The 27,485-nt window shown below is 66.1% G+C and overlaps 2 protein-coding genes across 2 annotated transcripts in view; one reads left to right on the forward strand and one right to left on the reverse strand.

The window, feature by feature from the left end:
* LOC141972855 (voltage-gated potassium channel subunit beta-3-like) overlaps nt 1-7,778 on the forward strand; it is an 8,509-nt gene extending 731 nt beyond the window's left edge. Inside the window, exons 2-14 of the mRNA XM_074930891.1 lie at nt 63-100; nt 219-292; nt 427-471; nt 930-974; nt 1,950-1,987; nt 2,088-2,174; nt 2,590-2,661; nt 3,036-3,109; nt 3,416-3,509; nt 4,296-4,381; nt 5,205-5,292; nt 6,948-7,036; nt 7,557-7,778. Coding sequence (XP_074786992.1) covers nt 63-100; nt 219-292; nt 427-471; nt 930-974; nt 1,950-1,987; nt 2,088-2,174; nt 2,590-2,661; nt 3,036-3,109; nt 3,416-3,509; nt 4,296-4,381; nt 5,205-5,292; nt 6,948-7,036; nt 7,557-7,628 — 902 coding nt within the window. The 3' untranslated portion in view covers nt 7,629-7,778. The remainder of the gene's footprint in view (nt 1-62; nt 101-218; nt 293-426; nt 472-929; nt 975-1,949; nt 1,988-2,087; nt 2,175-2,589; nt 2,662-3,035; nt 3,110-3,415; nt 3,510-4,295; nt 4,382-5,204; nt 5,293-6,947; nt 7,037-7,556) is intronic.
* A 4,007-nt stretch (nt 7,779-11,785) lies between these two features.
* Nucleotides 11,786-27,485, reverse strand: part of LOC141972858 (chromodomain-helicase-DNA-binding protein 3-like) — an 81,127-nt gene continuing 65,427 nt past the window's right edge. Inside the window, 12 exon segments of the mRNA XM_074930895.1 lie at nt 11,786-11,937; nt 12,825-12,951; nt 14,717-14,880; nt 16,823-17,018; nt 19,339-19,471; nt 22,125-22,233; nt 22,335-22,456; nt 23,351-23,462; nt 23,595-23,730; nt 25,685-25,805; nt 26,620-26,750; nt 26,752-26,775. Of these exon segments, the coding sequence (XP_074786996.1) occupies nt 11,834-11,937; nt 12,825-12,951; nt 14,717-14,880; nt 16,823-17,018; nt 19,339-19,471; nt 22,125-22,233; nt 22,335-22,456; nt 23,351-23,462; nt 23,595-23,730; nt 25,685-25,805; nt 26,620-26,750; nt 26,752-26,775 (1,479 nt within the window). The 3' untranslated portion in view covers nt 11,786-11,833.

The following is a 27,485-nucleotide window of genomic DNA, read 5'->3' on the forward strand; positions in this document are numbered from 1 at the left end:
ACTGGGTGTATTTTTTTGGGGGGGGGGGGGGGCCACCCCCTCCAGCTGCTCTTTGCCTCCAGGCGCCCGCGGGACCTTCGGGGCCGGGATCTCCGATGAGGTGAGACACCCCCCCCCCACCCCGAACCGCCCCCCCCATCCCGGGGTGACCCCCCCCAACGCCCCCCACCCCCCATTTCACCCCCCCACACCCCCCCCATTGCCCCCCCCCCCCCCAGGCAGCCGAGCGGGTGCTGAGCGCGGCCTACGACAGCGGGGTCACCCTCTTCGACGTCACCGAGGCCTCGGGCAGGTACGGCCAAAAAATTTTTTGGGGGGGGGGGGGGGGGAACCACAATGACCCCCCCAAAACCCCCCCCCAATGTCCTACAACCCCCCCCCAAATGCCTGGACCCACAACTGCTCCCCCCCCCCCCCCTGCTATAGGGCAGAGAAGATGCTGGGAAACATCCTCAGGAGCAAAGGATGGAGGTGGGGGGGCTGGGGGGGGGGCTGGGGGGGGGCTGGGGGGGTCCGGGGGGGGGTCCGGGGGGTGTTGGGGTACCCCTGGAGGGCATTGGGGGGGGGTTCGGGGGGGTTTGGGGGGTGTAAAAGGGGTAGATATGGGGGAGGGGGGGTCCTTAGGGGGGTGGTGGGAGGTTGGGGGGGGGGGGGGGATTTAGGGGGGTGGGGGGGGGCGGGTGGGATGTTGGGGGGCAGCCATGGGGTGGGGGGGGGTAAGCGGGGGGGCTTTGGGGGGTGGTGGGAGGAGAGGGGGGGCGGTTGGGGGGCTGCCGTGGGGCTGGGGGGGGGTCCCTGGGGGTTTGGGGGGGTGGGGGGGTGATGTGGGGCACGGGGGGGGGGGGGGGGCCGTGGGGGGGTGCTGGGGGCACCCTGGGGTGCTGTGGGGTGCTGACACCCCCCCCAAACCCGCCCCCCCCCTCCCCAAGACGCTCCAGTTACGTCATCACCACGAGGGTCTTCTGGGGGGGGCAGTGAGTACCCAGAATGCTCCGGGGGGGGCTGTGGGGCAGGAGGGGGGGCAGTGTGGGGCAGGGGGGGGGCTGTGGGGCAGGAGGGGGCGGTGTGGGGCAGGGGGGGGCTGTGGGTCACGGGGGTCGTTATGGGGCAGGGGGGGGCTGTGGGGCAGGAGGGGTCGCTATGGGGCACGGGGGGGCTGTGGGGCAGGAGGGGGGCGGTGTGGGGCAGGGGGGGGGCAGTGTGGGGCAGGGGGGGGCTGTGGGGCAGGAGGGGGGCGGTGTGGGGCAGGGGGGGGGCTGTGGGTCACGGGGGGTCGTTATGGGGCAGGGGGGGGCTGTGGGGCAGGAGGGGTCGCTATGGGGCACGGGGGGGCTGTGGGGCAGGAGGGGGGCGGTGTGGGGCAGGGGGGGGGCTGTGGGGCAGGGGGGGTCGCTATGGGGCGGGGGGGCTGTGGGGCAGGAGGGGTCGCTATGGGGCACGGGGGGGCTGTGGGGCAGGAGGGGGGCGGTGTGGGGCAGGGGGGGGCTGTGGGGCAGGGGGGGTCGTTATGGGGCAGGGGGGGGCTGTGGGGCAGGAGGGGGGCAGTGTGGGGCAGGGGGAGGGCTGTGGGGCAGGGGGGTCGCTATGGGGCAGGGGGGGCTGTGGGGCAGGAGGGGGGCGGTGTGGGGCAGGGGGGGGCTGTGGGGCAGGGGGGTCGTTATGGGGCAGGGGGGGGCTGTGGGCAGGAGGGGGGCGGTGTGGGGCAGGGGGGGGGCTGTGGGGCAGGGGGGGTCGCTATGGGGCAGGGGGGCTGTGGGGCAGGAGGGGGGTCGCTATGGGGCAGGGGGGGGGCTGTGGGGCAGGGGGGGTCGCTATGGGGCGGGGGGCCTGTGGGGCAGGAAGGGGGCGGTGTGGGGCAGGGGGGGCTGTGGGGCAGGGGGGGTCGCTATGGGGCAGGGGGGGTCGCTATGGGGCAGCCAGGGGGGGTGACACCGTCTCTGCCCCCCAAGGGCCGACCGGGGGCTCTCGCGGAAACACCTCCTGGAGGGTGAGTTGGGGGCTGGGGCGGGGCCGGGGGGCGGGGCCATAGGGCGGGGCCGGGGGCGGGGCCGTGGGGCAGTGGGTGTGTCCGTGCCCCTCCCCCCCAGGCCTCCGTGGGTCCCTCCAGCGGCTCCAACTCGATTACGTCGACGTCGTCTTCGCTGGGCCCCGCCCAGGCTCCGCCCACACGGAAGGTGAGGCCACGCCCCTCCCCTGGCAGACCACGCCCCATTCCTTCAAGCCACGCCCATTTCCCCACCTAGACTCCTCCCACAGTCCCCCCATAGGCCACACCCCTCCCTGACAGGCCACACCCCTCCCACCAGGCCTCGCCCCACCCACCCTCAGGCCCCACCCACCCCTTGGCCCCTCCCACCCTTCCCATCCCCACGGCTCCTCCCCCTCCAACAGGCTCCACCCCTTTTTGACACCCCCACCCCTTTCCATCAGGCCCCGCCCCTTTTTGTCAGACCCCGCTGCTTTCTGACAGGCCCCGCCCCTTTCTGACAGGCTCCATCCCTTTCTGACAGGCCCCGCCCATTTCTGATGGGCCACGCCCCTTTCTGTCTGGCCACGCCCCTTTCTGACAGGCCACGCCCATTCCGACAGGCCACGCCCCCTCAGTGTCTCTGCTTCGCCCCACAGGGCTCGACCCGACCCGGCGCCTCCTGCGGCTGGAAGGTACCGGGGGGGGCTGGGCGGGGGGGCTGGGGGGGTCCCCCCGATCCTTGGGGACCCCATGGGCCCCCCCCAGCACCCAGTGACCCCCCCATAGCCCCCCCCGACCCCCCATAGCACCCACGGCCCCCCCATAGCACCCACAGCCCCCCGCGACCCCCCATAGCACCCATGGGTCCCCCATAGCCCCCCAGTGACCCCCCCAAACTCCCCCTAGCACCCATAGCCCCCCCCCCCAACCCCTGTAGCACCCATGGACCCCCCCCCCCCCCCCGTGTCACTTATGGGCCCTCCTGCCCCCCCCCGGCCCCGATCCGCCCCGTTCGCTCCTGCCGCCCTCAGTAGGGCCCAGAGTGAACGCGCCCTGTCGCCCGCAGAGCTGGTGCGCGCCATGAGTGACGTCATCGACCGGGGCTGGCGCTGTACTGGGGGACGGCGGGGGGGGCGCCCGGTGACGTCATGGTGGGGACATTGGGGGGGGGGGGCAGGTGACATGGGGGGACGTGGGAGGGGGATTGGGGTCGTGGGGGACACGGGGGGGACACGGGGGTCATGGGGGTCACGGGGGGGGGGACATGGGACACGGGGGGGACACGAGGGGGGGGACAAGGGGGTCATGGGGGGACACGGGGACACGGGGGGGGACACGGGGGTCATGGGGGGACACGGGGGGACACGGGGACACGGAGGGGGGGGGTGACAGGTCTGGGTCTGTGTGTCCCCCCCCCGTGTCGCATGTGTCCCCCCCCCCTCCCAGGACACCTACGCGGTGGCCCGTCAGTTCAATCTGGTGGCCCCCGTGTGCCAGTGGGCGGAGCTTCCGCCGGAGCCCCGCCTCTTCCGGCAGATCGGTGCGGGGGGGGCACCCATGGGGTGGGGGGGGTCTGTGGGGGGGTCTATGGGGCGGGGGGGGCCACGGGGGTCTGTGGGGGGGGTCTATGGGGTGGGGGGGCCCATGGGGGGGTCTATGGGGGGATCTATGGGGCGGGGGGGCCCATGGGGGTCTGTGGGGGGGTCTATGGGGTGGGGGGGCCCATGGGGGGGTCTATGGGGGGATCTATGGGGCGGGGGGCCCATGGGGGTCTGTGGGGGGGTCTATGGGGGGGTCTATGGGGCGGGGGGGCCCATGGGGGTCTGTGGGGGGTCTATGGGGTGGGGGGGCCCATGGGGGGTCTGTGGGGGGGTCTATGGGGGGGTCTATGGGGCAGGGGGGGCCCATGGGGGGTCTGTGGGGGGGTCTATGGGGCGGGGGGGCCCACGGGGGGTCTGTGGGGGGATCTATGGGGCAGGGGGGGCCCATGGGGGGTCTGTGGGGGGGTCTATGGGGCGGGGGGGCCCACGGGGGGTCTGTGGGGGGGTCTATGGGGCGGGGGGGGCCCATGGGGGTCTGTGGGGGGGTCTATGGGGTGGGGGGGGCCCATGGGGGGTCTGTGGGGGGGTCTATGGGGGGTCTATGGGGCAGGGGGGGCCCATGGGGGTCTGTGGGGGGGTCTATGGGGCGGGGGGGCCATGGGGGGTCTGTGGGGGGGTCTATGGGGTGGTCTATGGGTGGGGGGGCCCACGGGGGGTCCGGGCCATGGGGTGCGGGGGTTGGGGGCCCCGGGGGGGTCCGTGGGTGACCCCAGGGCCCCGCCCAGGCCTGGGCGCTGTCACGTGGTCCCCGGTGGCCCCCGGCCCCGCCCTGGAGGAGGAGCCGCCGCCCCAAGGGCCCCCCCCGGGGAGGGTACGTGCCACACCCCCCCCCCCCCCCGTGTCCCCACAGTGTCCCCCGGTGTCCCCATGTCCCCCTAAAGTCCCCCTGTCCCCCCAGTGTCACCCCCCCATCTCCGTGTCCCCATGTCCCCCCCAATGTCCCCACATCCCCCCCAGATGTCCCCCTGCCCCCCCCCGTGTCCCCCCCCTCCCCGCCATCCCGCCCTGCTCTTGGTGTCACCCATGTCCCCCCAGTGTCCCCCTGTCCCCCCAGTGTCCCCCTCCAATGCCCCCCTGTCCCCCCCCGTCCCCCAAGCTCTCAGTGTCCCCATGTCCCCCCTGGTGTCACCCCCTCCTCTCAGTGTCACCCCCCCTTCCTCGGTGTCCCCCCCAGATGTCCCCACATCCCCTTCAGATGTCCCCATGTCCCCCTTGGTGTCCCCCAACCTCTCAGTGTCCCCCCATGTCCCCCCCGTGTCCCCACATCCCCCCCAGATGTCCCCCTGTCCCCCCAGTGTCCCCCTCCAATGCCCCCCTGTCCCCCCCCGTCCCCCCCCTGTCCCCCAAGCTCTCAGTGTCCCCATGTCCCCCCCGGTGTCACCCCATCCTCTCAGTGTCCCCCCCCTGCCCTCGGTGTCCCCCATGTCCCCCCCAGATGTCTCCATGTCCCCACAGTGTCCCCATGTCCCCCCCCCCAATGTCCCCACATCCCCCCCCAATGTCTCCACATCCCCCCAGTGTCCCCCTCCAATGCCCCCCTGTCCCCCCCCTGTCCCCCAAGCTCTCAGTGTCCCCACGTCCCCCCCGGTGTCCCCCCCCCGCCCTCGGTGTCCCCATGTCCCCGCTGTCCCCAGGCCGGGGGGGGCCGCCGGCCGCTGAAGGTGGGGGAGCTGCAGCCGCTGGCCCGGCGCCTGGGCTGCTCCGTGCGCCAGCTGGCCATCGGTGAGGGGACACCGGGGGACACCGGGGGACACCGGGACTGGGGGCACAGGGGGGACATGGGGGGACACGGGGACATTGGGGGGACGTTGGGGAGACATGGGGGGACATGGGGACACATGGGGGGGACACGCAGGGACATGGGGATATTGGGGGGACATTGAGGGGACATTGGGGGGACATGGGGGGGACATGGGGACAGGGGGGGACATGGGGGACATGGGGACGGGGAGGACATGGGGACACATGGGGGGGACACGCGGGGACATGGGGACATTGGGGGGACATGAGGGAGGCATGGGGGGGACAGGGGGGGACATGGGGACATTGGGGGGACATTGGGGGGACATGGGACAGGGGGGGACATGGGGGGACATGGGGGGACATGAGGGACAGGGGGGGACATGACAGACAGGGGGGGACATGGGGGACATGGGGGGGACATTGGGGGGACATGGGGGACACGCGGGGACATGGGGGGACATGAGGGACATGGGGGGACATGAGGGACAGGGGGGGACATGGGGACAGGGGGGACAAGGCGGCACACAGGGGGGGACACAGGGGATGGGGGGACATCGGGGACATTGGGGACAGGGGACAGGGGGGACATGAAGGGACAGAGGGGGGACACGGGGGGGACACATGAGGACAGGGGGAGGACAGCGGGTGACAGTGGGTGACACCCGGGGGGGGGGTGTCCCCAGCCTGGTCCCTGCGTGTGGAGGGGACGGGAGGTGACAGGGGGGTGACATCGGGGTGTTGGTGTCCCCCGGGGGGGGAACTTTTTGCCAACAGGGTGGGGGGTGACAGTGGGGTGTCGGTGGGTGACATGGGTGGGGTGTTCCTGTTTTAGGGGGTCCCTGGGTGACACAGGGTGACGTGGGGTGTCAGTGGGGTGACGGAGTGACACGGGGTGTCAGTGGGTGACACGGAGTGTCAGTGGGGTGACACAGGGTGACGTGGGGTGACAGCGGGTGCCAGCGGGTGACACCGTCGGGGTGTCCCCAGCCCGGTCCCTGCAGGCTGAGGGGATGGGGGGGGCAGAGTAGGTGCCAGTGGGTGACACAGGGTGACAGTGGGTGACACTGGGGTGACACAGGGTGACACTGTCGGGGTGTCCCCAGCCTGGTCGCTGTGGGCTAAGGGGACGAGGGGGCACAGTGGGTGCCAGTGGGTGACACGGGGTGACACAGGGTGACAGTGGGTGACACTGGAGTGACAGTGGGTGACAGTGGGTGACACAGGATGACAGTGGGGTGACACAGGGTGCCAGTGGGTGGCACAGGGTGACACTGGGGTGACACAGGGTGACAGTGGGTGACACAGGGTGACAGTGGGGGACAGTGGGTGCCACAGGGTGACACTGGGGTGACACAGGGTGACAGTGGGGGCCACAGGGTGACACTGGGGTAACAGGGTGACAGTGGGTGACACAGGGTGACACTGAGGTGACACAGGGTGCCAGTGGGTGACAGTGGGTGACACTGGGGTGACAGTGGGGGACACAGAGTGACACTGGGGTAACAGGGTGACAGTGGGTGACACAGGATGACATTGGGGTGACACTGGGGTGCCAGCGGGTGCCAGCGGGTGCCACTGGGGTGACAGCGGGTGCCAGTGGGTGGCACAGGGTGACACTGTCGGGGTGTCCCCAGCCTGGTCCCTGCGGGCCGAGGGCGTCAGCTCCGTCCTGGTGGGGGCCGAGACCCCCCGGCGCCTGCGGGAGCAGCTCCAGGCGCTGCAGGTGAGGGGGGGGCACGGGGGGGGGCTCGGGGGGGGGGGGGTGTCCCCCAGACACCTGCCCCCCCCCCCTGCATATTGGGGTGCCCCCCGGGGTATTGGGGTCCCCCCAGACTCCTGGAGCCCCCCCCGGGGTATCAGGGCCCCCCCCCAGATCATTGGGATCCCCCCGGGTGCCTGGTTCCACCCCCCCCAAATATTAGGGACACCCCCCCCGGCATATCGGGGTGCCCCCCGGGGTATCAGCCCCCCCCCACGGGGTTTTGGGGTCCTCCACGGGTTTTGGGGCCCCCCCTCGGGTTTAGAGCCCCCCCCAAGATATCGGGGACCCCCCCGGGGTATCTGGGTGTCCTCTCCCGGGTTTCGGCCCCCCCCCCCCCAGGTTATTGGGGTCCCCTCTGGGATATCGGGGTCCCCCCCGGCATTTGGGGGCCCCCCCCCGGGTATCTGAGCCCCCCCCCGGGGTTTTGGGGCCCCCCCCGGGGTTTTGGGGCCCCCCCCAAACCCCTGCCCCCCCCCCGCAGGTGCTGCCCCAGCTCGGTCCCACGACGCTGCAGGAGCTCGAGCCCCTCCTCGGGGAGGTGGCCCCGCCCTAAGCCCCGCCCACCGCCGCCGCCCATTGGCTGTCTCCCGCATGAGCCCCGCCCCCCTCTACCAGCTGCCTCCAAAAGCCCCGCCTCTCGCCCCGCCCCCCTCGGGGGGGGGGGGGAGAGACTAGCCGGCGGGTGGGCGGGGCCGTCCCTTGCCCCTTCTCATTGGCTGAGGGGCGTAGCCAGCAGGATAGCCCCGCCCCCTTCCCCACAATGCCTTGCGCCCCACGGAGGGGGAGGAGCCACGTCAATCAAAGCAATAATACCGCCCCACCCCCGCCAAAAGGGGTGGGGCCTTTTAAGCACAAGCCCCCCCCCCCCCCCCGCCCCTCTTTGTCCGGTCCTACCAATCGCAGCGCTTCCAGCGGGGGAGGAGGCGGGGCCAATCTTATGCCACGCCCCTTCCCTTTTCCCCAGGCCCCGCCCCCCAGGTGAGGCAATAAAGTGGCTTTTTCCCACGGGGGGGGCGGAGGCCTCGTGTTTGGGGGCGGGGCTGGGATTTGGGGGCGTGGCGCTGGGATTTGGGGGCGTGGCGCTGGGATTTGGGGGCGTGGCTGGGATTTGGGGGCGTGGCGATGGGATTTGGGGGCGGGGCGATGGGATTTGGGGGCGGGGCGCTGGGATTTGGGGGGGGGGGTGGATGAATTGGGATAATTTGAATTTTTTTGGGACCATTTCAGCTATTGGGATAAATTTCAATTATTTTAGTAATTCCCGTTATCGCCCTGAAATTTCAATTATTCGCCATAATTGCGATTTTTTTTTTTTTTTTAATATTTTGCGGTTTTTGGGGGAATTTTTGGTAGAAATTTCCCTCCGCGGGGGTGGAGGGAAATGGCGGCTGATGGGGCCCAGCCGCCATCTTGGAGAAATTGGGGCAATTTGGGGTAATTTGGGGCAAATCCGCCATTTTGGGAGGGAAAAAAAGACCCGGGAAGGGCCAAGGGCGCCGTGTGGGGGACGTTCCGCCATCTTGGGGCTCCTCCAATATGGCCTCGGCGCCACGTTGAGGACGTTCCGCCATCTTGGGGCTCCTCCAATACGGCCTCAGCGCCGGGTTGGGGACGTTCCGCCATCTTGGGGCTCCTCCAATATGGCCTCGGCGCCGTGTGGGGGACGTTCCGCCATCTTGGGGCTCCTCCAATATGGCCTCGGCGCCACGTTGAGGACGTTCCGCCATCTTGGGGCTCCTCCAATACGGCCTCAGCGCCGGGTTGGGGACGTTCCGCCATCTTGGGGCTCCTCCAATATGGCCTCGGCGCCGTGTGGGGGACGTTCCGCCATCTTGGGGCTCCTCCAATATGGCCTCGGCGCCACGTTGAGGACGTTCCGCCATCTTGGGGCTCCTCCAATACGGCCTCAGCGCCGGGTTGGGGACGTTCCGCCATCTTGGGGCTCCTCCAATATGGCCTCAGCGCCGGGTTGGGGACGTTCCGCCATCTTGGGGCTCCTCCAATATGGCCTCGGCGCCGTGTGGGGGACGTTCCGCCATCTTGGGGCTCCTCCAATATGGCCTCGGCGCCACGTTGAGGATGTTCCGCCATCTTGGGGCTCCTCCAATATGGCCTCGGCGCCACGTTGAGGACGTTCCGCCATCTTGGGGCTCCTCCAATATGGCCTCGGCACCATGTCGGGGACGTTCCGCCATCTTGGGGCTCCTCCAGTATGGCCTCGGCGCCACGTTGAGGACGTTCCGCCATCTTGGGGCTCCCCCAATACGGCCTCGGCGCCGGGTCGGGGACATTCCGCCATCTTGGGACTCCTTATATAATTTTTATATAATTTCTGTTTTAATTGAAGTCCGGCCAGCAGGGGGCGAGGGGCGGTTAATTAATTAAAGATTTTACAGTCGATGACGAGGCGCCATCTCCTGCCCCGTTTCTGTATTGGCTGCCCGGGGGTGTTTTGGGGCAGAATTGGGGCTTTTTGGGGGTCAAGGTCAGTTCAAAGTTCCGCAAATTCTCGTTTGTGTCTTGATTGATGATTGACGGTGTCACGTTAATTCTGCCCCGCGGGGGGGGGGAGATGGATCGGGGACAGCCCTCCGGAGGTCACAGTGTCCCCAAAGGGCTCAGGGTGTCCCCAAGGGGGTCGTGGTGTCCCCAAAGGGCTCACGGTGTCCCCAAAGGGCTCATGGTGACACAAAGGGCCTCGGAATGACCCAAACAGGTCTCAGTGTCCCCAAAGGGCTCAGGGTGTCCCCAAGGGGATCGTGGTGTCCCCAAAGGGGTCACAGTGCCCCCAAGGGCTCATGATGACACAAAGGGCCTCTTAGTGTCCCCAAAGGGGCCTCAGGGTGTCCCCAAAGGGCCTCACAGTGTCCCCAAAGGGCGTTAGGTCACGAGCTCTCCCTGTCATGTCACCGCGGTCACACTGGTCACCTTGGCCGAGCCGTCCCCATGCCTGTGCTGGTGGCCACGGCCACTACTATGGCTGTGGCTGCCACCAGGACTGTGCTGGTGGCCACGGCCATGCTGATGAGTGTCCCCTTGATGGCACAGGCTGTTGGGGCTGGTGGCCATCCCCATGGTGGTCCAAGTGGCCACGTGCAGAGACCTTGACCATCGCCATGATCACACTGGTGGCCCAAGTGGCCATGACCAGTGGACTTGACCACGCTCGTGACCATCCCCATGACCATGCCGGTGGCCCAAGCGGCCTTGACCACCCTGGTGACCATCCCCATGACCACACTGGTGGCCCAAGTGGCCATGACGAGTGGACTTGACCACACTGGTGGCCCAAGCGGCCTTGACCCTGCTCATGACCATCCCCATGACCACGTTGGTGGCCCAAGCGGCCATGACCACCCTGGTGACCATCCCCATGACCACGTTGGTGGCCCAAGAGGCCATGACCACCCTGGTGACCATCCCCATGACCACGCTGGTGGCCCAAGCGGCCATGACCACCCTGGTGACCATCCCCATGACCACACTGGTGGCCCAAGTGGCCATGACGAGTGGACTTGTCCGTGCTGGTGGCCCAAGCGGCCTTGACCCTGCTCATGACCATCCCCATGACCACGCTGGTGGCCCAAGCGGCCATGACCACCCTGGTGACCATCCCCATGACCACACTGGTGGCCCAAGTGGCCATGACGAGTGGACTTGTCCGTGCTGGTGGCCCAAGTGGCCTTGACCCTGCTCATGATCATCCCCATGACCATGCCGGTAGCCCAAGCGGCCATGACCACCCTGATGACCATCCCCATGACCACGTTGGTGGCCCAAGCGGCCATGACCACCCTGGTGACCATCCCCATGACCACGTTGGTGGCCCAAGCGGCCATGACCACCCTGGTGACCATCCCCACGACCACGCCGGTAGCCCAAGCGGCCATGACGAGTGGCCTTGACCGTGCTGGTAGCCCAAGTGTCCTTGACCCTGCTCGTGACCATCCCCACGACCACACTAGCGGCCACGATCACCCCGTTGAACCCTTCCCGTGGCGGCCATGACGGAACCCATCCCCACAACCCCCCCCCGCCACCCCTGCCCATCCCCACAACCGCCACTAGCCACGGCCGCCCCCACAGCCTCGCGGGGTTGCCAGCGGGCCACCCACCCCACTCACCATCCCCGCGGGCGCCGCCGAGGGACGAGCGGAGCCGGGTGCCGTAGCCAAGGAACCGGGTTTTATTCTGCTGCGGTTAAACAAGTGCCCGAGCCCCGGGGGGGGAAGGGAGGGGCGGGGGGGGGCAAAGGAGAGAGGGAGGAGGGGACGGGGAGGGGCCCTGGGGACACCGGGGGGGACCCCGGGGAGGACACCGGGGCCACCGGGACCCCGGGGTCACCCCCCGCCACCGGGGATATATATATATATTCATATTTATAGTTGCAGTGGTCCTCGTCACCCCTTCCCCCCCCCCACCCCCCCGCCCCCCTCCCCCCAACAAAAACACCCCCACCCATGGGTGCTGCCCCCCCCCTCCTCCCCCAAGCCCTCCCCCCGCCCTCCTTCTCACCGAATTTAGGGTGAAACGAGGCATTTCTGGCAGTGGGGGGGGGGGGGGGGGGGTTTTGGGGGGCCCCCCCCCGGCCCCCACTCCCTGCACACACACCCCCCCCCCCCCTCCCACACACAAAACCACCCCCTCCAGATTTGAAGGGGGGGTTGTGGGTGTATTGGGGAAGGAGGGGGGGGGGGGGGGAAGAGTAGGGGTACGGGGGGGCCCCCCCCCGGGCCCCCCCCGGGCCCCCCCCCCCCCTCAGTCGTCGATGCAGATGACTTCGCCCCCGCGCGGCTCCTTCTTGTCGGGCCCCTCGGCCTCGCGCTCCCGTTTCACCAGCACCGGGGGCCCGTTGGCGGCGGCTGCGGGGGGGCGGGGGGGGGTCAGGCACCCACACATCCCCCCCCCCCCCCAACCCCGACACCCACTCAGGGACGTGGGTGACGTGGATATGGGGATCCCCCCCCTGCCCCGCCCCGCTCCACAACACGTGGAGGCTTGTGTTGGGGTGCCCCCCCCCCCCCACGGACAGAGGTATTGGGGTGCCCCCCCCCCCCATGGATACAGGTATTGGGGTGCCCCCCCAACATATGGGTGCCCCCTACCCATAGACAGAGGTATTGGGGTGCCCCCCACCCACGTCTGGGTGCCCCCACCCATAGACACTGGGGTGCCCCCTCCCCAGGTCCCAGATCTCGGGGTGCCCCCAATGTCCCCGGAGTTGGGGTGCCCCCCCCATGTCCCCGATCTCGGGGTGCCCCCCATGTCCCTGGAGTCGGGGTGCCCCCCCCATGTCCCCGATCTCGGGGTGCCCCCCATGTCCCTGGAGTCGGGGTGCCCCCCCCATGTCCCCGATCTCGGGGTGCCCCCCATGTCCCCAGGTCTCAGGGTGCCCCCCCATCTACCCAGATCTCGGGGTGCCCCCCCATGTCCCCAGAGTCGGGGTGCCCCCCATGTCCCCGATCTCGGGGTGCCCCCCATGTCCCCAGATCTCGGGGTGCCCCCCCCATGTCCCCAGAGTTGGGGTGCCCCCCATGTCCCCAGGTCTCGGGGTGCCCCCCATGTCCCTGGAGTCGGGGTGCCCCCCATGTCCCCAGGTCTCGGGGTGCCCCCCCCATGTCCCCGGAGTTGGGGTGCCCCCCATGTCCCCAGGTCTCAGGGTGCCCCCTCATCTACCCAGATCTCGGGGTGCCCCCCATGTCCCCAGATCTCGGGGTGCCCCCCATGTCCCCGGAGTCGGGGTGCTCACCGGTGATGAAGGAGCCCGGCGGCATCTGGCTGTAGTTGGCCCCCCCGGGGGGGAGGGCTCCGGCCGGGGGGGTCCCAAAGGCGCCCCCGTAGCTCTGGGGGGTGGCGTAGGGCCCCGGCGGGAAGGTCTGGAGAGACGGGGACACCGCTGTCACCTCCCCCCCGCACCCCAAAACCAGGATGGGGGGCCCCGAGGTTTGGGGGGGGGGCCCCCAAGGTGAGGCATGTCCCCCCAAAAAAACCCAATGTCCCCAAGAAAAGGCTGTGCCGAGAAAATAATGGGGGGGGGGTGTCCGTCCCCCCCCCCCCCCCCCGAAAATGTCCCCAAAGAAAAATGTCACCCCAAAATGTCCCCAAAAAAACGATGTGTCGCCCCCCCAAAAAGGGATGTCCCCAAGGAAAAATGTCCCCAAAAAGGATGTCCCCAAAGAATGTCCCCCCCCCCAAAGTCCCCAAGGGAAGGGCTGTCCCCCAAAATATCCAAATGTCCCCAAAGAATGTCCCCAAGGTCCCCCAAAAAATGATGTGTCCCCCCAAAAAGGGATGTCCCCAAGAAAAAATGTCCCCAAAAAGGATGTCCCCAAAGAATGTCCCCCCCCCAAAGTCCCCAAGGGAAGGGCTGTCCCCCAAAATGTCCCCAATGTCCCCAAAGAATGTCCCTGAACAACGTCGCCAAGAAAAGAATGTCCCCAGTAAATGTCCCCAAAGAATGTCCCCTCCTAAAGGGCTGTCCCCAAACAAGGAATGTCCCCAAGGGCTGTCCCCACACAATGTCCCCAAAACAATGTCCCCAAACAAACAATGTCCCCAAAGGCTGTCCCCAAACAATGTCCTCAATGTCCCCAAGCAATGTCCCCAAGGGCTGTCCCCGATGTCCCCAAACAATGTCCCCAGACAACATCCCTGAACAATGTCCCGAGACAATGTCCCTGAACAATGTCCCCCAAAACAATGTCCCCAGGGGCTGTCCCCAAACAATGTCCCCAATGTCCCCAAGCAATGTCCCCAAGGGCTTTCCCTGATGTCCCCAAAAAGAGTCCCCAGACAACGTCCCTGAACAATGTCCCCCAAACAATGTCCCCAAACGATGTCCCCAAGGGCTGTCCCCAAACAATGTCCCCGATGTCCCCAAACAGTGTCCCCAAAGGCTGTCCCCGATGTCCCCAAACAATGTCCCCAGACAATGTCCCTGAACAATGTCCCCCAAACAATGTCCCCAAGGGCTGTCCCGAAACAATGTCCACAATGTTCCCGAACAATGTCCCCAAGGGCTGTCCCCGATGTCCCCAAGCAATGTCCCCAAGGGCTGTCCCCAAACAATGTCCCCAATGTCCCCAAGCAATGTCCCCAAGGGCTGTCCCGAAACAATGTCCACAATGTTCCCGAACAATGTCCCCAAGGGATGTCCCCAATGTCCCCAAGCAATGTCCCCAAGGGCTGTCCCCAAACAATGTCCACAATGTTCCCGAACAATGTCCCCAAGGGATGTCCCCAATGTCCCCAAGCAATGTCCCCAAGGGCTGTCCCTGATGTCCCCAAACAACATCCCCAGACAACGTCCCTGAACAATGTCCCCAAGGGCTGTCCCCAAACAATGTCCCTGATGTTCCCAAGCAATGTCCCCAAGGGCTGTCCCCGATGTCCCCAAACAATGTCCCCAATATCCTCAAAACAACGTCCCCAGACGTCCCCAAAGGCCACCCCCCAAAAAAACGATGTGCGTGTGTCCCCCCCCCCCAAAAAAAAAGTCCCCAGGCCAGGCGTGTCCCCAGGCTGAGGAACACCCCCGGGGCGGGCGGGAGGTGTGAGGGACGGTGCGCGACGTGTGTGTCCCCCCCCCCCCCCTCCCCGGGGGGGCAGTTGGGGACACGGGGTTGGGGGGCGGTGACTTACGGGCGGGGGGTGGCTCTCGGTGCCTTTGCTGGCCAATCGGCTGAGGATGCTGCGCTCCGACATCTGGAGGCGGGCGGCGATGGGGGGGATGCGCGAGAGGGTGGCGGGCAGGCGGGTGACGTCGGCCTTCATGTCGCTCAGCAGCTCCTCCAGCTGGTTCAGCACTGGCGCCGCGGGCAGGGAGGGGGCACAAGGAGAGAGAGAGAGGGGCGGGGGGGGCCCGTCAGCGCCGGGGGGCCGCCCCGCACCTACTCATAGGTTACTCATAGGTTACTCATAGGTTACTCATAGGTTACTCATAGGTTACTCGGAGGCTGGGGGGGCTTGGGGGTGTGTGGAGGGGAAGAGGGGGGGGAGATACTCACGTGAGAGCAGGGTGGGGAGAGGGGAGGGGAAAGCCTGAGAGCTACTCAAAGGATACTCAGGGGATGCGACTACTCGGGGGATGCACCGGTGGGGAGCATGCTGGGAGCTGGGGGGGAGGGGGGGGGCGGTGGGGGGAAGGTACTCTGGGTACGAGCCTGGAGTAGACTGGGAGTATTCTGGGCGTACTCCTTACACGCTCCAGATAACGCAACTTACACTGGAGATACTCGGCTTATACTAGTTACTCTGAGTAGACTCTCTAGACACGCTGGAGGTACTTCGGGTTTACTCTTTATTATAGACTCTGCGCATACTCCTGAGACACACCGGAGATACTCCGGGTATACTCCTCACACGCTTCCGGGCAGACTCCTTAGCCAACACCGGAGATACTCCGGGTATACTCCTCACATACTCCAGGTCTACCGTCTAGACACACTGGAGATACACCAGGTAGACTCTTAGAGACACCAGAGATACTCCAAGCTTTATCGCCTACGCTGTGGCTACACTGGAGATACTCCGGACATACTCCTCAAACACCCCAGGATACTCTCCAGACACACCCGAGCTAGTCCAGGCTCGATGTTCAGCAACACCTGAGATACTCTGGGTATACTCCTGAGTCACTCTGGGCAGAATCTGTAGATACACCAGAGATACTCCCCGGCTATGCTCCTTTGACACTCTGACCCGCTTTAAGCACGCCAGAGATACTCTGGGTATACTCCTTAAGCCACACTAAAGATACTCCAGGTATGCTCCATGGATACACCAGAGATACTCCAGATCCATGCTATAGCCACACCAGAGATACTCCGGGCACCCTCATCACTCGCTCCTCCTCCGGGCTAAGAGGCCGCAGCCACACCACCGATACTCCGGGGTTACTCATTACACAGCCCCTGAGATCCTCTGGGCCCCCAGAGATCCTCTGCACAGCCTACACCAATGATACTCACTGCTTACTCAAGGCTCTCGAGATACTCTGGGCTCGCTCAGCCACATTCCTCTGAGTTACTCCAGGCTTACTCATTAAATACACCAGAAGTACTCTGGGGAAATACTGCCCGTGCCCCGGGGATACTCCGGGCAAAGCCGCTACATGCAAGCAGGGACACCCCGTCCGGACAGCAGCATTACTCCAGGCTTACTCATTACATGCACCAGGGATACTCCGGCCACCGGGATACTCAGAACACACTCCTTCCGCGCCCCTCAAATACTCCGGGGTCAATGCGTTACGTACTCCCGAAGTACACGGGGCCATACTAGTGCCATACTCCAGACTTACACTACAGATACTCAGCAGACACAGCGCAAAGCGACAGAGGCACCCGCCTGCACCTCACGCACCCCAGAGCCCCTCGGCCGCCCTAAATCCGCTCCCCGCCTTACTCCGAGGTTACTCCGGGTTTACTCCGGGTTTACTCACACCCCAGAAAACCCCTCAGGGACCTTCCAGCAGCTGTCCCGCCACCCCTTTACACCCTTACACCCCTTTTTTTTTTCGTTTTTTCGCCTTTTTTTGTTGTTTTTTTAATTTTTTTTTTTTTTTTTTTTTTTTTTTTTCTCGCCTCCCCCCTCTCCGGCCCGCCAGAAAGCACACGCAAAGAGCAAGGATACACCGGGAGCCGGTTGGGAGGAGAACCCCACTTTAATGATTGAGAGCGCGGTACAGAGGTGCGAGGCGCTACACGGGGCGTCCGCGCCGGGCGCGCCGGCCCCCCCGCCTCTTACCCTTGTGTAGGACGGCGTTCGCGGGCTTGTTGCCCGCCAGCGACTCCTTGGACAAGTGCTGGTGGCTCTCGGCCAGGCACTCGACCTCGGCGAAGCGGGTGTTGAGGGCCATGGCGGGGTGGCTGGGGTCCTGCGTCATGTTCAGGTAGGCGGCGCGACGGAGCTGCTCCTCGATCACCAGCGCCTGCTCCAGGAGCTGGGGGAGGGGAGGGGGAAGGGGGAAGGGGGAGGGGAAGGGGAAGGAGGGGGAAGGGAGAGGGGGTGGCGGAGGGGACCCAGGAGGCCGGGCACCCAACTCGGACGTCACCCAAATGGTTATAGAGGGGATCCAGGTGTTGAGGGGTTCAACTCGGAACTCACACCCTAACTACACCCCGAGGGGACGGTGGTGGTTGGGCATCCAGCTGTGGTGGCACCCAACAACTAGGGGACCCGGGTGTCCCGGCACCCAACTCTGACCTCACACCTCAACTACACCCTGAAGGACCCAGGGGTTTGGGCACCCAACTATGGTGGCACACAACAACTAGGGGACCCTGGTGTCCCGGCACCCAACTCTGACCTCACACCCCAACAACACCCGGAGAGGACCCAGGTGTTCGGGCACCCAACTATGACGTCACCCAACAACTAGAGGACCCAGGTGCCCCTGCACCCAACTCTGATCTCACACCTCAACTACACCCGGAGAGGACCCAGGTGTTCGGGCACCCAACTATGACGTCATCCAACAACTAGAGGACCCAGGTGCCCCTGCACCCAACTCTGATCTCACACCTCAACTACACCCAGAGAGCATCCAGGTGTTTGGGCACCCAACTATGGTGGCACACAACAACTAGGGGACCTCGGTGTCCCGGCACCCAACTCTGACCTCACACCTCAACTACACCCTGAAGGACCCAAGTGTTTGGGCACCCAACTCTGACCTCACACCCCAACAACACCCGGAGAGGACCCAGGTGTTCGGGCACCCATCTATGACGTCATCCAACAACTAGAGGACCCAGGTGCCCCTGCACCCAACTCTGATCTCACACCTCAACTACACCCCGAGAGGAGGCTGGTGTTTGGGCACCCAACTACGGTGGCACACAACAACTAGGGGACCCTGGTGTCCCGCACCCAACTCTGACCTCACACCCCAACAACACCCGGAGAGGACCCAGGTGTTCGGGCACCCAACTATGACATCATCCAACAACTAGAGGACCCAGGTGCCCCAGCACCCAACTCTGATCTCACACCTCAACTACACCCAGAGAGCATCCAGGTGTTTGGGCACCCAACTATGGTGGCACACAACAACTAGGGGACCTCGGTGTCCCGGCACCCAACTCTGACCTCACACCTCAACTACACCCTGAAGGACCCAAGTGTTTGGGCACCCAACTCTGACCTCACACCTCAACTACACCCAGAGAGCATCCAGGTGTTTGGGCACCCAACTATGGTGGCACACAACAACTAGGGGACCTCGGTGTCCCGGCACCCAACTCTGACCTCACACCCCAACAACACCCGGAGAGGACCCAGGTGTTTGGGCACCCAACTATGACGTCACCCAACAACTAGAGGACCCAGGTGCCCCAGCACCCAACTCTGACCTCACACCTCAACTACACTCAGGGAGGACCCGGGTGTTTGGGCACCCACCTATGACGTCACCCAACAATTAGGGGACCCAGGTGTTCAGGCACCCAGCTGGGATCTCACACCCCAACTACACCCAGAGAGGACCCAGGTGTCCCAGCACCCAACAGTGACGTCACCCAACAACACCCAGAGAGGTTTGGGCACCCAACTGTGACGTCACCCAACACCCAGAGAGGACCCCGGTGTCGGGGCACCCACCTCTGACCTCACACCCCAACAACACCCAGAGAGGACCCACGTGTCCCGGCACCCATCTATGACGTCACCCAACACCCAAGAGAGGACCCTGATGTCCGGGCACCCAACTCTGACCTGACCACCCACCCTCACCCCCCCCAAACCTCTTGCACGAGGTCCCTCATTGGCTAAGCCCGACCCCCTTGTGCGCAGCCCTCGTGCAAGCCCCGCCCCCTTTCCACAGCCACACACCGACCCCCCCCCCCCCAACCCCTTACGCAAGAACCCCTTGTGCCCAGGCCCTCGTGCAAACCCAACCCTTAGGCGAGCCTGGCCCTCGTGCAAAAGCCTTGTGCGAGCGCGGCCCTCGTGCGAGCCCCTCGTGCAAGCTCAGCCCCGGCGCGAGCCCAGCCCTCGAGCCCGGTGCAAGGGAGCAGCCCCCCCACCCCGTGCGTGAACGCCGCCCTCGTGCAAGACCCTTACACGAGCCCAACCTTTGTGCCAGCCCCTCGTGCGAGGCCCCTCGTGCAAACAACCCCCCAGTGCAACAGCAGCTGCCGCGTATGCGCACCTCGCACCAGCGCCGCCCCAGCAGGAGCCTCCCCCCCCCGCCCCCCGCCCCCCCGAGCCCCCGCGCCCTGGCACGAGCGTTAACCCTCGTGCAAGAGCCCTCGTGCGCTCACCTTGAAGCGGCGTGCGAGGAACTTGTTCTTCATCTCGAGGAAGTTCCCCTTGGAGGCTTCGCCCTTGAAGGGTTCGTTGATGACCCCGAAGGCGCCGTCGTTCTGGATGTCCGTCCAGCGCGCGTAGCCGTGGCTGCGCGCTAAGGACTGTCACCGTGTCACCGTGTCACCGCGTCACCGCGTCACCGCGTCACCCCGTCCCCCTCACCCCCCGTCGCCAGCGCACGGAGTCGTGGCCGCACGTAAATGGCGTCACCACCGGCTGCGTCACCGGCGCCGCCTCAACGTGTCACCGTGTCACCGTCACCACGTCACCTTGTCCCCAACAGCCCCCAGGACATCACCCGGTCAGCGCGCGGAGGCGTGGATGCGCGTTAAGGACTGTCACCACGTCAGCGTCACCGCGTCACTGTCACCACCGTGTCACCGTCTCCACGTCACCACCGCATCACCGTCGCTGTGTCACAGCGTCGCTGTCACCACGTCACCCTGTCCCCAACGGCCCTCTCATCCCCCACCACGTCACCCCCTGGCCAGCGGACAGAGGGACTGTCACTGTGTCACACCACCGTGTCACCGTGTCACCACATCAGCACGTCACTATGTCACCGTGTCACCCTCACCCCCCGTACCCAGCGCACCGTCACTGAGTCACCGTGTCACCATGTCACCGTCACCGCGTCACCCTGTCCTCAACCACCGTCTCATCCCTCACCACGTCATCCCCTGGCCATTGCACAGAGGGACTGTCACCATGTCACCGTGCCACCACGTCACCGTGTCACCACGTCACCCTCACCCCCCATACCCAGCGCACAGTGGCTCCGTGCTACGGGGCTGCCACCTTGTCACCACCGCCACCACTGTGTCACCATCACCAGGTCACCGTGTCACCATGTCACTGTCACCGCGTCACCACGTCACCGCGTCACCGTGTCACCACGTCACCCTCGCCCCCCATACCCAGCGCACAGTGACTCTGTGCTACGGGCTGACACCTTGTCACCACCACTCCACCAGCGTGTCACCATCAGCGTGTCACCGTGTCACCGTCACCACATCACCTTGTCCCCAACAGCCCCCAGGTCACCACCCAGTCAGCGCGAGGTGTAAGCGTCATCGTGTTACTGTCACCACGTCACCACCGCGTCACCCTCGCTAAGTCACCGCGTCACCGTCACCACGTCACCCTGTCCCCGACGTCCCTCTCATCCCCCCACGCACGTCCCTGTGTCACCATCACCATGTCCCCATGTCCCCAACACATCACCGTCACCTCAACACTGTCACCGTGACACCGTCGCGGTGTCACCCTGTCCCCGACGTCAGTCTCATCCCCCCACGCACGTCCCCGCGTCACCACCACCATGTCCCAGTGTCATCATGTCCCCGTGTCACCATCACCACGTCCCAACGTCACTATGTCACCGTCACCATGTCATCAACACGTCACCGTCACCTCAACGCTGTCACCGCGACACCATCGCTGCGTCACCCTGTCCCCAACGTCCTTCTCATCCCCCCATGCACGTCCCCATGTCACCATCACCACGTCTCCATGTCACCACCGCTATGTCACTGTCACCGTGTCACCAACACGTCACAGTCACAACACTGTCACCGCGACACCATCGCTGCGTCACCTTGTCCCCAACATACTTCTCATCCCCCCATGCACGTCCCCGCGTCACCATCACCACATCCCCGTGCCACCACCGCGATGTCACTGTCACCGCATCACCCTCACGGCGTCACCCTGTCCCCAGGGTTCCCCCTTGTCCCCATTCAGCGCCTGGCAGGGCGCTACGGCCTGTCACCATGTCACCATCACGGTGTCACCGAATCACCAAGGCCACCCTCACCCCCCCACCCACGTCACCCCCGGAGCGGTGACTACCAAGAACAGCGTCACCGCGTCACCATCACCTGAGGCCTCCGCGGCACGCTGGTGTCACCCTCTTGTCCGGGGGAGTACCCAGGGGTACCGGGGGGGTACCCAGGGTGCTGGGGGGGTACCCAGGGATATGGGGGGGTACCCAGGGGTACTGGGGGGGTACCCAGGGGTACCGGGGGGGTACCCAGGGGTACTGGGGGGGTACCCAGGGTGCTGGGGGGGTACCCAGGGTGCTGGGGGGGTACCCAGGGGTACTGGGGGGGTACCCAGGGGTACTGAGGGGGTACCCAGGGGCACTGGGAGGGTACCCAGGGATACTGGGGGGGACCCAGGGTGCTGGGGGGGTACCCAGAGATACTGGGGGGGTACCCAGAGATACTGGGGGGGTACCCAGGGGTACTGGGGGGGTACCCAGGGTGCTGGGGGGGTACCCAGGGGTACTGGGGGGGTACCCAGGGTGCTGGGGGGGTATCCAGGGGTACTGGGGGGGTACCCAGGGTGCTAGAGGGGTACCCAGGGATACTGGGGGGGGTACCCAGGGGCACTGGGGGGGTACCCAGGGTGCTGCGGTGGTACCCAGGGGTACTGGGGGGGTACCCAGGGGCACTGGGGGGGTACCCAGGGGTACCGGGGGGGTACCCAGGGGTACTGGGGGGGTACCCAGGGTGCTGGATGGGTACCCAGGGGTACTGGGGGGGTATCCAGGGTGCTGGGTGGGTACCCAGGGGTACTGGGGGGGTACCCAGGGGTACTTGGGGGGTACCCAGGGTGCTTGAGGGGTACCCAGGGGTACTGAGGGGGTACCCAGGGGTACTGGGGGGGTACCCAGGGGCACTGGGAGGGTACCCAGGGGTACTGGGAGGGGCGGGGTCCGGGCGTGGCGGAAGGATACAGGACGATGCCGGCCAGCAGCCAGTAGTCGTGGCGCCGGTGCCAGATCTCGTTGAGCTTCCCCGAGGAGATGGCGGCGCGTTCCTCGTTCTGCCACAGCGTGTGCAGCTCTGCGGGGGCAGCAGGGCGACCGGGGTGGGGTTGGGGGGGGTACGTGAGGTAAGCGGGAAAGCCTTCGGTGTCCCCCCCCCCCCCATCGTCACCCGCTCACCCGTGAAGCCGCCGTCGGCGATGTTGAACATGAACCGCGGTTTCTCGGCCTTGTCGTCCCGGCGGCCGTTGGCGCGAGGTTCCAGCTTGGGTTCCTTCTCGGGTTTCATCTCCTCTGCGCGGGGGCGTGGCGGGGGGGCGGGACACACGCACAGCGCCATATTGTAACCCCCTTCCAGGCCCCCCACCCCCGGCACCCCCCCACCCTCCTCAGAAAACATTTACGGCCAGCAGCCAGCAGTAGGCTTCAGAGTGAACGTGGCAAGAGGAAGAGCTGAAGGCTGCAGGCGCATCCCTTTGGTTAAACCCCACCCCCTCGTGGCTTGGCCACACCCCTAGGGGGACTAGCGCCATGTTGTAACCCCCCCGCCCCAGCACACACTCCCCCCAATAAACATTTAGAGCCAACAGCCATCGGTAGACTTCAGAGTGAACGCAGCAAGAGAGAAGGGCAGGCACAACCCTTCGGTTAAGCCCCGCCCCCCATGGCTTGGCCACACCCCTAGGGGGACTAACGCCATGTTGTAACCCCACCCCCAGCATCCCCCACCCCTCCTCAGTAAACATTTAGAGCCAGCCGTCATCAGTAGGCTTCAGAGTGAATGAGGCGAGACGGAAGAGCAGGTGTAACCCTTCGGTTAAGCCCCGCCCCCCGTTGCTTGGCCACACCCCCGGGTGGAGTAGCGCCATGCTGTAACCCCCCTCTCTAGTCCCCTCACCCCCAGCACCCCCCTATTCTTGGAGCCAGCACCCATCAGTAGGCTTCAGAGTGAACGCAGCAAGACGGAAGAGCAAGCACACCCCTTCCGTTAAGCCCCGCCCCCCGTGGCTTGGCCACACCCCTAGGGGGACTAGCGCCATGTTGTAACCCCCCCCTCCCTTCCCTCCTCAGCAAACAATAAGACATTTACAACCAGCAGCCCTCAGTAAGCTTCAGAGTGAACGCAGCAAGACGGAAGAGCCGAGCGCCGCAGGCGCATCCCTTTGGTTAAGCCACACCCCCTCCCGCTTAAGCCCCGCCCCCAGTCACCTCGTTTGGGGTCAGGGTCCCCCGGCCGCTCCTTGGGCTCCTCCTCGGGGGGTTTCTCGTCGCCCTTTTCTCCCCCGGGACCCTTCTCGGCCTCGGCGCCTGCGGGGTTGGGGGGGGAACACACACACGTGGGTGCTCAGACACCGGGGTCCCCCCCGCCGTGGGATTTGGGGGGGCACCACCCAGATGTCTTTTTTTTTTTGGGGGGGGGGGGGGGGGCGTGTCCCTCACCTGGTCGCTCCTCGCGGGTCGGGGGCCCTTCGGCCTCGGGGTCCCGCTGGCCGGGTCCCTCCTCCTCCTCCCCCTTCCGCGGCCCTTCGGCCTCGCTGCCATCGCCCGGGGACGGTGGCACCTCGGGGACAGGAGGCTGTGGGGACAAGGGGGGGGGGGGGGGAGTGTCCCCATGGTGACGTTGTGTGTGTGTGTGTGTCCCAACATCCCCTGTAGCCCCCGAGTGACCAGGGGGGGACGTGGGGACAGTGGTGGGGACAGGGACAGCGGGGACAGGGATGGGGACAGGGTTGGGGACAGAGAAGACAGGATTGGGGACAGGGATGGGACAAAATTGGGGACAAGGACAACGGGAATGGGGACAGGGTTGGGGACAGTGACATCACCAGGGACACGGAGAACACGGCTGGGGACAGGGTTGGGGACAGTGACGTCACCAGGGACACGGAGAACACGGCTGGGGACAGGGTTGGGGACAGTGACGTCACCAGGGACACGGAGAACACGGCTGGGGACAGGGTTGGGGACAAGGATGGGGACAGGGAGGACAGGATGGGGGACAGGATTGGGGACAAGAAGGACAGGGTTGGGGACAGGTACAGGGACAGAGACACCACAGGGACAGGGTTGGGGACAGGGAGGACACGACTGGGGACATAATTGGGGACAGCGACATCGTGAGAGACAGGGACCGGGTTGGGGACAAGGACAGTAAGGACAGGGTTGGGGACAGGGGGGACATCACCAAGGACAGGGAGGACACGACTGGGGACAGGGTTGGGGACAAGGGTGGGGACAGAGAGGACACAATTGGGGACAGGGACATGACGAGTGACAAGGAGGACACGATTAGGGACAGGATTGGGGACAGCAACGGGGACAGCGACATCACCAGGGACAGGGACAGGGTTGGGGACAGGGACAGCGAGGACGACTGGGGACAGGGATGGGACAGTTGGGGACAGGGACAGCAAGAACAGGGTTGGGGACAGGGAGGACACAAGTGGGGACAAGGATGGGGACAGGGAGGACACAACTGGGGACAGAACTGGGGACAAGAAGGACAGGGTTGGGGACAGGGACATCACAAGGGACCAGGACAGGGTTGGGGACAAGGATGGGACAGAGTTTGGACAGAACTGGGGACAGGGACAGCAAGGACACGATTGGGGACAGGGTTGGGGACAACGATGGGGACAGAACTGGGGACAGGAATGGGGACAAGGATGGGGACATGGAGGACAGGATTGGGGACAGAGGGACATCACCAGGGACACAGAGGGCAGGGCTGGGGACACGCTTGGGGACAGGATGGGGACAGGATGGGGACAGGTTTGGGGACAGGCTTGGGGACAGGCTTGGGGCCAAGATGGGGACGGGTTTGGGGACAGGATGGGGACACACTTGGGGACACGCTTGGGGACAGGTTTGGGGACAGGATAGGGCCAGGTTTGGGACCAGGTTTGGGGACAGGATAGGGCCAGGTTTGGGGACAGGATGGGGACGGGTTTGGGGACACGCTTGGGGACAGGATGGGGACGGGTTTGGGGACGCGCTTGGGGACAGGATGGGGACACACTTGGGGCCAGGTTTGGGGACAGAATGGGGCCAGGTTTGGGGACAGGCTTGGGGACAGGATGGGGACAGGTTTGGGGACAGGATGGGGACAGAATGGGGACACACTTGGGGACGGGTTTGGGGACACGCTTGGGGACAGGATGGGGCCAAGTTTGGGGACACGCTTGGGGACAGGATGGGGACACGCTTGGGGACAGGTTTGGGGACAGGCTTGGGGACAGGTTTGGGTACAAGATGGGGACAGGATGGGGACACACTTGGGGACAGGATGGGGCCAGGTTTGGGGACACGCTTGGGGACAGGATGGGGACACGCTTGGGGACAGGTTTGGGGACAGGCTTGGGGACAGGCTTGGGTACAAGATGGGGACAGGATGGGGACACACTTGGGGACAGGATGGGGCCAGGTTTGGGGACACACTTGGGGATAGGATGGGGCCAGGTTTGGGGACACGCTTGGGGACAGGATGGGGACACGCTTGGGGACAGGATGGGGACAGCCCTGTCACCCACCTCCGTCTCCATCTTCTCGGGGCCTTTGGGCTCCTTCTCGTCCCTGGTGTCACCCTCGTCCCTGTCCGGGGGGGGCCCCGGCCCGTCCCCGCGCTCGCTGGGCGCCGGCGTGGCTGGGGACAGGGGACGTTTGGGGACACGGGGTGGCCCCAGCGCCCTGCCCGTCCCCCTGTCCCCATGTCCCCTGTGTCCCCGTATCCCTCCTGTCCCCATCTTGTCCCCCGTGTCACCCCCCTGTCCCCTGTGTCCCCACCTTGTCCCCGTCCCCCATATCCGTCCCCTGGGTGTCCCCCCACCCTCTGTCCCCATGTCCCCTCTGTCCCCGTCCCCCCCGTCCCCTTTGTCTGTGTCCCCCCCGTCCGCTCAGTGTCCCCCCCGTCCCCTCAGTGTCCCCACCTTGTCCCCGTCCCCCCATGTCCCCCCAAATTCTGTCCCCCCCCCCCCCCCATCCCCAATATCCCCCCACGTCCCCTGGGTGTCCCCTCCTGTCCCCCCCCCCCGTCCCCCCATGTCCCCTGGGTCCCCCCCCCCGTCCCCCACAAATCTCCTGGGTGTCCCCCCCAAATCCCCTGCCCCCCCCCCCATCCCCCCATGTCCCCCCCAAATCCCCTGCCCCCCCCAATCCCCCCCTGACCCCATGTGTGTGTCCCCCCCCCCATCTCCTTCCCCCTCCCTCAATCCCCCGTCCCCTCCCCAACCCCCTGTGTCCCCCCCCAACCCCTGTGTCCCCCCCCTCATCCCCTGAGCCCCCCCCCCCAATCCCCTGCCCCCCCCCCCCCGTCCCCCCCAAATGTCCCCCCCCCACCTCAATCCCCCATCCTCCCCCCCCCCCCCCAACTCCCACATCCCCCCCAAATCCCCTGAGCGCCCGCCCCTAACCCCCTGGGGCCCCCCCCCGGGCCCCCCCCGGGCCCCCCCCGTGCCGGTACCGGGTGTGGGGGGCCGGGGCTGGGGGGCCGCTCTGCTCGGGGCTGGGGGGGCAGGTTTTGGCGGGGGAGGAGGCGCGGGAGGAGCGTTTGGAGTCGGCGCTGGGCTCCGGGGCCAGCTCGGGCAGGCTCCAGCGCCCCGTTGATGTGCTCGAACTCCTGCACCTGCGGGGGGGGCACGGAAACGGGGGGGCATGCACCCCCGAAAATACACCCGGGGGGAGAGGGGGGGGGGCTGCACCCCCGAAAATACACCCGGGGGGAGGCTGCACCCCAAAAAAAAAAGGTTCAAGGAGAGATGGGGGGGGCTGCACCCCTGAAATACACCTGGGGGAGAGGGGGGGGGCTGCACCCCAAAAAAAAAGGTTCAAGGAGAGATGGGGGGGGCTGCACCGCAAAAAATACACCTGGGGGGAGTGGGGGGGGGCTGCAACCCCAAAAAAAAAGGTTCAAGGAGAGATGGGGGGCTGCACCCCTGAAAATACACCTGGGGGAGTGGGGGGGGGCTGCACCCCAAAAAAAAAGGTTCAAGGAGAGATGGGGGGGCTGCACCCCTGAAAATACACCTGGGGGAGTGGGGGGGGGCTGCACCCCAAAAAAAAGGTTCAAGGAGAGATGGGGGGGGCTGCACCCCTGAAAATACACCTGGGGGGAGAGGGGGGGGCTGCACCCCCGAAAATACACCCGGGGGGAGGCTGCACCCAAAAAAAAAGGTTCAAGGAGAGATGGGGGGGGCTGCACCCCTGAAAATACACCCGGGGGGAGAGGGGGGGGGCTGCACCCCAAAAAAAAAGGTTCAAGGAGAGATGGGGGGGGCTGCACCCCCGAAAATACACCGGGGGGAGGCTGCACCCCAAAAAAAAAAGGTTCAAGGA

Source organism: Athene noctua, chromosome 36, assembly GCF_965140245.1.
Source record: "Athene noctua chromosome 36, bAthNoc1.hap1.1, whole genome shotgun sequence".
NCBI lineage: Eukaryota > Metazoa > Chordata > Aves > Strigiformes > Strigidae > Athene > Athene noctua.